Below are 9,772 nucleotides of genomic sequence, written 5' to 3'. Positions count from 1 at the left end.
AGCCTTCTGATGCTGCTTTCTTGAGCTGTCCTTTTCACACCTCTTCTTGTTAATATGGGATAATTAAACTGTCTAAGGTTCAACTCCGTTCCACATGTTTATTTGGAAATGTGTAATCAAAGCAAGACTACACTGCCCAGGACAAAAACAAATGTGTGTGTTTTTCCAGAGATGCAATAAAAATTCTGCAGCAGCTAAGCCCAAGGTCTTTACTCTGAGTGCAAAACCATCTGGGAGATAAACGCAGCTTTCAAATTATGAACAATTAAAAAAAATAGCATTCACTGATGGTTTAGTCTTTTAAAGTGGAAACTTTCCAAGCTTTGCCCTGCTTCAGTCTGTGTTTTGGCAGCTTCTGGAGCAGGACTTGATGCCTATGCATGGCTGGGTACCACAACGGATGTCCTAGATCTGCAGTAGGCATCCCTGAGGGAGATTATGGAGCACCTCAAATGATGTGAGATACTTATATCTAGGTACCTGAATCCCATACTCCATCTTTCACAGTGAGATTCAGAATCAGGCTGCAGCACCTGCATTTTGATGTCTCCAATGTGAGAGGGTGATTTAGCCCACCCTAAAGTAGTCAGCTGAAGCAGTCTGAGTTGTGTTGCCTGGATTAACAAGGTGTTCATGAAAGAAGAGTTTCTGACAGGTATATATCCTCTACCTTTCCTGACTCCTATTTCCACTGAACTGGTGTGGGGATAGCTGTTACAGGTGATGAGGTGTTGGGTGCTATGGGAATGACTGTCGAGCATCTCAGGGGGAGTGAGACATGGTTATGGCATGAACCTGTATTGTCCTTTTGCCAGAAAAAAAAAAAAAAAAAAAAAAGGAAAAAAATCCTTTAAATATCTGCAGACATCCACTACCACCTATTTCATTCTCTGTAAGATCAGATCAGTTCTGCTGAGCATGAAGTCTGCTGCTTTGTGGCAGGGTACAAGAACAGAACCAGCAGTGGGGGTAAAATCAGGCTCTTGTCCTGATCTGCAGCCCTACACAGGGGTGAGCATCCAGCAGAGACCATCAGGGGTCTTTGGTGTGGTCCCTCCAGAGCCAGCTCTGCTGGGGAAGTCTTTACATCAGGCACACAACTGCCTCCTACATCCCAAGCACGGTACTTTTCATAGAGTTATCAGAGTCTGGGCTTTCATTTCAACACCTTGTAACTAGTGAGGTTGAATTAAGAAAAGCCTGCTTAGCTTCATTGTTTTGTTTATACCTAGAAGTCACAACCAGATTTTTGTGTTCTGACTTGTGAAATGGAAACAACCAGTTGGAAAACCCTGACAAGAGTATGAACAGGAGACTGTGCTTGTCTGAGTTGCATTACAAAGCAGATTTGTAGGCTAATGTCTGAATTCCTCATGTACCTTGATTCAAGACTCTGCAATATTGTCATTAAAGTTAGTCTAAATTAAAAATGAAAATAATATGCTGAGTCTCTGAGGGGGATCATATGTTGACAATATGGGCTTCTTGTTATTTTATTTTTGGATCATGAACTGTATGGAGAAAGCACAAGGGAACAATTTGACTGAGGGACATTAATCATACACTGACATTCCTGATGAGACAGCATAGGAGGAAGGATGTCCTGCAAGATGAAGCAGAAAAGAACCTGGCACCTTGGTAAAGGAATGCCCAGGGTCAGACCCCTGGAGGAAAAAGTGCAGTAGGGAGAACAGTGCCCAGCATCAGAAAAACCTCTCTCTAAGCTTTGGCTCAGCATGAGGTTCTGTCTCAAAGTCTCAGGTTTTGATGTGGAGAGAGAAATCTGTTTAAGCAGAAGGCAGCATGTACAGCAATTCAGTTTATTTCACAGGACAGACAAAGCTAATATATAAAAAACATTTTTTTCCTGTAGTAATGGGGATGGCTTTTGTTCAAGTCTGAAATGACTCTCATTGCAGTAAATTCTTCAGCAGTTTTTTGATGGGAGTCTTATTTTTATGGTTAATTGTAAAGTCTGTCATTTCTAGTCAGCAACTTTCCCTTAACTTTCCCTTGCAAGTAAAAAAAAAAAAATCTCACTTTTCTTTGGCTGCTCTATTCATCTCTGATATATTAATATATTTCCAAGTTATTATACACAGTCTTACTTATGAACAACTATTAGACTCTGTTGAATCTTTTTTTAATGTAAAATGTCCACCCCTTCTTGATGAAGCTGCTATAACCTTCATGCTATAACCTTCATGGGGGGTTGGACCCAATGATCTTTTGAGGTCCCTTCCAACCCCTTCAATTCTGTGATTCTGTAATTCAGATCCCATTGACATTAATGGTGACCCTAAAGAAAAGTGTAACCATTCTGTGTCCCCAGGATCTGCTCACACCATTGTTCACCAAGTTGTGATAGTCCCAGCTCAGCAGCTTGCATGGTCCCCATCAGGAAGCCATTGCCATCCTCAGAGTTTATGATGCAAAAGGAGCCCCATAGCACTGATGGATACCAGGGAGGAGGTAGTTTTCTCTTACAGATGAATCAGAATGAAATTCAGAGCTTGATTTCAATAGGGTTAGGGTATTTGCACTCAGTCCAAGTTGAGGGTAACAGTCAGTATGCAACAGCTCTTAAAGTCTGTATCTGAGGGCAAAATCCAATAGAAAACAGGAGAACCTAAAGTGTAGGTTCAGAAATGGTATTGGTATTCACCTATAATCCCCAAATCCTCTAGTCAGCATCTTCTGGCTAGCAGGCTCCCAACACTCTCCACACATCTGTGCAAGCTGGTGTTGGGAGACAGGTTCCCTGCAAACTCAGCACCATCCAGGGCTGAGGACATCAGATCTGGAATGGGGAATAGGAACCCATGCATTCACTGTCCACAAGACCTGACCTGGTAGACCTGTTCACACTGCACTTACAACACGTCTTCTGCCTTTAATACTCAGTGGAAGATTGTGGAGACCCCTCTCCTTGAAAAGCATCTGACATGGTCGTTCTAAGCATTTTTTAGCTGAAAGCCTTAAGGATTAGAGGATGAAATAAAAGAGGTAGCTTTCTCAGCCTGAGGCTTCAAACCCACAATTGTCTCCTTGTGGGAAAATGCCCTGCTCTCTGTGTTGCATGCTGTGCTGAGTGACTTAGGATAAACCTGGTATTTTTCATCTATTACAAAACCATGCAGGAAGGAATAATAAAAAAAATGTTTTTAAATATGCCAGAATAAGTGCAGCACAAGAAAGACCCTATCTCTGTGGTGCAGAAGTTCATGTGCTCAGCAGGAGAGAGGATGACTTCCAGATTTCAAAACTGATGCTTTTTTGTGTTTGGTTAATGTTAAAGGCAAAAGCTGTCCTGGAGGGCAGGGCTTGTTCCTGGCTGCCAGCTCCCAAGCCACCAGCTATGAGTCTGTCTCCTTGTCCCATATACCATGTGCTTTATCTACCCAGCCTTGCTGCTTCCATTGCAATCCCCTGAGAATGACCAATGTACATTCTTCAGACAAACATCTTAGGTGCACCCACCAGGACAGCGCTACAAACAAAAAATGCTTTGAACCAAACTGCTGACAAGCACAGGCACAGCACTGCTGTTTCACTTTCGAAGCACCAGCAGACACTTGCCACCAGCTGAAAGCACTGAGAGGAAATATTTGCAGCCTGGGAACTGGGTTTTGTGTATGCTGCAGTGCCAGGAGGGAAACACCTGACCGAGTAAGAAGGGCTAATGTTTGCTCAGTGGGACGTCTCTGAGCAACCCAAACACTCTGCATGTGTGTTGTTACGTGCCTGGCAGAGAGGAAAGCTGACAGAGGGCCTTGATCAACTGAGAACCTCAGCAGTTGCCCGTGGTGCATGCAACAAATTGTCTATCACCCTCCTGGGCTTAGTTCAGCCAGCTACATTTCTTTCTGGTGGAAGAATGAACGCAGATGCCTCCTTCAGATGTGCCCCTACGGGTCCTGACCCACTGTGGAGGTACCTTACAGAGCATGACCCAAAGTACGAAGGGAAGAAGAAACTGAAGATCTCCGGCAGAGAGCTGGCAGCGGTTCCTGAGCAGGTCTTCGGCCTGGACCAGCTGCAGGTCCTGGAGATGAGCCCAGAACGGGAGAGCTGCCTGAGGCACCGCCTGGGGCTGCTCCCCCGAGACATCAGCCGCCTGAAGAACCTCACTCTCCTTTACATGGACTCCAACAACCTGAAGGCCATTCCTGCTGAAATCGGCTCTCTGAGGCACTTGGAGAGGCTCACCCTGAGCAACAACCGCCTGAGCTCCCTGCCCCCTGAAATGGCGGCGCTTCAGAGGCTGCGAAGCCTCCACCTGGCCAACAACAGCCTGACTGAACTGCCTGCCCCTCTCTGCCAGCTGAGGGGCCTCACCTTTCTGGACCTGAGCGACAACAAAATCCACACCATCCCCTCCAGCATCCGGCATCTGGAGAAACTGGAAACGCTGCTGTTGCTCTTCAACTCCCTGGAGAGCCTGCCTGAGGATATCTGTGTTTTAAGGAACCTGCACACGTTGTGGCTGGGAAACAACTGTTTACGGGCCCTTCCAGCAAGCTTTGGGGAGTTGGTGAACCTGGACTGGGGATGCAATTACTGCTCGTGCAATTTTGAGGGGAATCCACTGGAAATTCCTCCCCCTGAGATCTGCAGCAGAGGCCCTGAAGAGATCAGAGATTATTTCTTGTCGCTTCATAGGACGCAGAGAGAATAGACAACTGGTGCCAGTCCTCCTGAGGTGACTGAGGTGGAATCATGCTCTGCAAATCATCTGCACAGGAGAAATGTGTTTCAGGTGGAAAAGTCTGGTGAAATCACTCTGTGGAGCTCCAAAGCTTCCTCTCTGCTGTACCGTGATTTCTCTGGCAGTCTGTTTTTTGACACGAGTACTGAGTGATGGTCTATACCTTTCAAAGATTATTTCAGGGACAGCTATAATCTTTTTAGTTTTTATAGTTGTATAGATCTATCTCAGGAAATGTTGTAGCCATAAATTCAATCTGAGAAAATAAAAAGTATCTAGTCTGAGAGTATAGAGCACCTCGTGGCTGTAAATGGCAATAATGCATAGTTTTCACGCTGGGTCAGTGCTTGAGACTGGACTTGCATTAGGTGCAGGCTGAGATTTGTGGAAGTGTTTAAGACTGTACAGACACATGGATTTGGATTTTCTTGAGGTGGCTCAGAATCTCATTGCTTTCATTGGCATTTTGCAGTTTTGCATCCAACACAAATATAGAATCAGCTCAGGGTTCTGTCTAGCTCTTGATAGAAGCAACCTGTATCCAGGTCCCACAAGGTACCATGCAAGTGATGTCTCAAGGCTGGGAAAGTGTTGAGAGATATGAAGAGAGATATTAAAATATGAGTATGCAAACTTCCTGCAAGGGAACACTTCTGAAAATTCCTCTTTATAATCATAAAAGGCTTCATCAGTGTTACATTATGGAAATTTGCTGAGACTCCTTTCTGTTTCATTCTGCTCTCCCTTCCCTCAGTCTCTCATCAGCATTTTCTTCCCACCTCTCCTTAGCTTTGCTCTTGTTGGGTATTTTCTCTGTGGCTGTTGCCTCTGACATTATCTTCCTGTTTCATTATTTCCTCCTGAAAAGCCTCTCACTTCCTTATAAATGCTTTTCTTTGCCCTCTCTCCCCTTTGTTTTCTGTTTCTCTTTTGGCCGGTGTACAGAAAGCTGCAGCTTTGTATCTTTCCTGGAAAGGAAAAGGGCTAAGTCAGGTCTGCTGGGATCTGAACCCGTGCTTTCAGGGATCATGGAGAAAAGGAGAGATAGTGTTTGAGACACTGATACATGGACCATTAAATCTATTGTTTGGTCATTTTCTTCTCCTCGTAGCAAAGATCAGCACAAAGAGAACAGGAGACCTGAACAGATGCTGAAGTTGTATTGGGTAACAAAACACAATGCCAGATATTCTTGGCATGAAATGATTTGTACATTGCTCTGACACTGGGTCTGCCTCTTACCTCTGTGAAACTTTTAAGCCAGACATCACCTTTTGGTGATTTACTAATAAGATTTAGTATAGGACTAGTATATCAGATAGCAATGAAGCAATGCATGGAAAAAAAAGGGCACGCAGTAATGACACACCAGCTTGTTTGCTTGTTTAGGGCATTACATAATGGCAATATCAGCAGCGGAGCGTAAATAAAAACAAGGTTATTCAACTGTTCTGGAACAAATGTGGGTCTGAAATTGTAGTAAGAGTGGTCTTTTTTAGAGGCCCATGTCTGACACACTGAATTCTGCTAGGGCAACATCTTTAGCCATATGGTACGAGGGACAATTTGTCGTGTCCTTTGTCAAACCATTCAGATCCTGGCTTGCTGTTTTTTTTTTTTTTTTTTTTTTTTTTTTTCTGCACTGCACAGAGTTTGAGCTTGAGGATCCATTTCCAATTTTTGCAGCATTTCCCTTCAGCTTCTGGACCAGTGATTCCCAAATGGCAAGCTGACTTCAGCTTCTTTGGGGAGTTTACAGCATCCCACAGCATTTGCTTTTGTATTTGGCCAATGTGTTTTCAAACATTAGAGGGTCCTGCAAGTTTCACATTGAGGAGTCGAGTCAAACTCCTTTCAAGGCCATTCAGAGCTTAGTTCAACCAGTCCCTCTCCAAAATAAATAAATAAATAAATAAATAAATAAATAAATAAATAAAATAGTTCTGAAACATGAAGCATGATTGCATCCATATGACTGTCATTCCTGGGAATAAATGGAGCTAAGAAGGGGGTTTAAGGTTTAAAAGAAAACGTAATAATTAATAAGCAATGTCAATACCTTTGCTTTAGTTCTCCAATTTCAATTTATAGGGATCTAGAGAAATTCTGTGAAATCAATGCAAGGGAGGGCACTTTGCCCATACCATCATGGTGCTTCTGCAGACTTAATATATTGTTTGGCAAGAAGAAATTCTCTCCCTGTATCATGCTTCGTCCTGGTTGCTTCCAAAATCTCACTTCCCAAAGTGGAAACCCCAACAGTGCATAAGTGTTGTTGTATTCTAGCATCTGTGTTAGTGGCTTAGTTACACAGAGCAATAACTAGATCTTGGTGTTGTCATTAAGAAGGTATTAAAATCTAATCTCAAACTGCTTATCCTGTATTTGTTGTACTATCTGTATTGTTGCTAAGCACTCTCATTTGCCTGTGCTCATTAAAACTTCAAGCATTAGTATCAGAGAACAGCAAACTGCTAGGTTATAAGCCCCTGATGAAAAGGCCTAGAGATAGCCCCAAATTCTGGGGGGACACTGTTAAAGCTGACATTCAGCACTGATGGGAGTTGTGCGTGCATTTCCCTTCATCCCACGCTGTACTGCAAACAGACTGGTGCAGAAGAGTGTTGTCCCCTGGAATTGCATAGTGCTTTCAATTGAAAACTTTGAACTCTTGCAGCAGAACAGTAATGAAATATAAAAGCAGTGAGTGAAGAAAAAAGCTCCAAATAGGATTTCAGAAGAATTATATATATAAGGGCAGAGGGCTCTTTAATTTAACATACAAATGCATAACACTTCACAGGCTGGTAGCTCCAGCCAGACAAGTTCAGACTACAGATAAGCTGCATATTTTTAATGCTGGAGAGTTCACCTGAGGATATGGCAGATTCTCCACCAACTGAGGTCTGTAAAACCCACAGTCTAGCTCACCTGAAGGTGTGATGGTAACACTCCACCTTATTTTATGCAAAATGAAGGTTACAAAGACTTCTTCTGTCTTTGAAAGTATATGGCTAGAATTTATGGCTGCCATAAATCTAAAATAAATAAATCTCATGCCTCAGCATGAACTTCAGCTTCTTAATTTTCAATGGCTAAGAGCAATACTGGAAAAATTGAAGGTCACCAAGCCAGGAGTGCTGACCAGAGGGCTCTTGTGTTTGGTGCTGGAGTCTCTGAGGTGGTAAAACAAAACAGAATAGGCATTTTCTGTTCTCCTTCCTTTGGGAGTCAGCCACAGATTTCCAGAAGCAAAAACAGAAGACTGGCTCTGAATTCCTTTAGAGGGGAGTTTAGCACCCTCTGGTTTTCCAAGTCTTTGGAAAGTTGTGTGGTTGATCAATCGATTACATATTAGTAGGCAGCAAAGGAAACACAACTTTGCAGATCCCAGAAGACAAAATACACTTCAAGTAATGTCCTACACACAATACAAATGCATTTGATGTCTGAAAGAACGATGCCAGTTTCCGAACATGTAGTTGTTGGGGATCTGTTCTCAGATGTTTTTCACAAATTCTCTAGACCAGCAGGGTATCTGCTGAAAAGGCCATCGTCACTGACGCTGTTCCTCCTAGCTGGACCTACCCCACTGCCACTCACCATCCTGCCTTTCTCCGTGCTCTGTTGCCTCATCAGAACTTGTCAGCCCAAGTTCAGAAAAGATTTTTCTGGAGATTCAGCACTGAGTCAGTACAAGAGGTTCAGGCCTCACATGAACCCATGGGGTCTATGGGTTTAATTATGCTTGATTGCATACAATCAATCACTGTCGGAGGCATCAGATTCAACTGAAGATGGTTCCTTGCACTTGGGTGCCACAGGAGAAAAAAAGCAATCTGTCATAAGCAAGTGCCTTATCTTTCAGCACATCAAATTGCAATAAAAGCTTAAATATCATCTCTAATGAAGATCACTCTAAACTGTTCAAAGAAAAGTTTTTGACTCCTCAGAGTGTTCCACCTATAAGCCAAGAGACAGGTAGTAAATGGTGCCACAAGAAATACCACATCCAAACTGTGGATTTTGTGTACGTGTGTGTGTTAGAGATCTCAGCGGTTGTCAAGAAGATTTTTATTTTTCTGCCACCCTAGGGAAACTGTAAAACATGCTGCCTTTCTCATTGCACGCAAACAAACTTTTCCTGAACGGTTTGGGCAGCAAGAAAATAGCAAGTGCGGAAGAGACTGATGCAACAAGCTAAGCCCAGATGGAGCAGCCCACACTGAGGCTTTGTGCTGAAACTCCCTGGGTTTCATCAGGCTGAAACATTTGAGAGAGCCAGCATGGAGCTCACTGCAGCTGACTCCCAAAGTGGTCCCACACCCAGTCATTTGGTGCATGAACTTTATGAGGGCTTGCATTCAGAAGGATGCAATGACTCTCACATTGAAGGTATCAGCGCAGTTACAGTCAGGCCATTAGCACAATGTTGTTTTCAAGAGGAATCTTTCCATTACTTTGCACATGTCACTGTTGGAAAGTCCAAATTCTTCCTGTAATTCAAGCATATTCATGTTCATTTCCCAGAAACTAATTGTTTTATTCCTGTTTGCAAAATCCTTTTACGTACATGAAGCTTATTGAAGAGCTTCTTTTGAGGCTTGTTGAAATTAAACAGACACCAAGTCTGTCAGTCTTACTGTTCCAACCACGTTTTCTGCATCTCTGATGCTATCTATCTTTATGGAGATGTCACATTCAAAACTGAATGCAATATGGTGTCTGAAGTTTTTTCAGTGACAAGCTGAAGGACTACTGCATTTCTTGAAAGTTACTCCATGTTTTTTCACCCTGCTTTGGTGGTGATTTGCCTTTTTTCAAGAGCATGACACAATTCAGCTTGCAATCCACTGTCACACCATGCTTCACTGTGGCACTGCTATTGACAAATTTTGATATCGGTGTATAAGTTTTTTAACCTTGTGTTCTGGTTTTAGTTGGGATAGAGTTAATTTTCTTCCTAGAAGCTGGTCTGACGCTGTGTTCTGGATGCAGAATGAGAATAACGCTGATAACACACCGATGTTTTAGTTGTCGCAGAGCAGTGCTCACACAGAGCCA

At 43.1% G+C, this 9,772-nt stretch overlaps 1 protein-coding gene across 1 annotated transcript; it reads left to right on the top strand.

Annotated features, from left to right (window-relative positions):
- The first annotated feature begins 212 nt into the window (after positions 1–212).
- Positions 213–9,524, top strand: LOC137851524 (uncharacterized). Its single transcript, XM_068672712.1, has one exon. It carries the CDS (start codon positions 3,683–3,685, stop codon positions 4,676–4,678), a length of 996 nt encoding a protein of 331 aa, XP_068528813.1. The 5' UTR covers positions 213–3,682; the 3' UTR covers positions 4,679–9,524.
- The last annotated feature ends 248 nt before the right edge of the window (positions 9,525–9,772 follow it).

The sequence above is a fragment of the Anas acuta genome, chromosome 2, assembly GCF_963932015.1.
Source record: "Anas acuta chromosome 2, bAnaAcu1.1, whole genome shotgun sequence".
NCBI lineage: Eukaryota > Metazoa > Chordata > Aves > Anseriformes > Anatidae > Anas > Anas acuta.
This window is presented reverse-complemented; position numbering and strand designations above follow the sequence as displayed.

Bases quoted from the DNA above. Each gene is read 5' to 3' on its own strand.
- LOC137851524 (XM_068672712.1), top strand. From the start codon at position 3,683: ATGTTTGCTCAGTGGGACGTCTCTGAGCAACCCAAACACTCTGCATGT.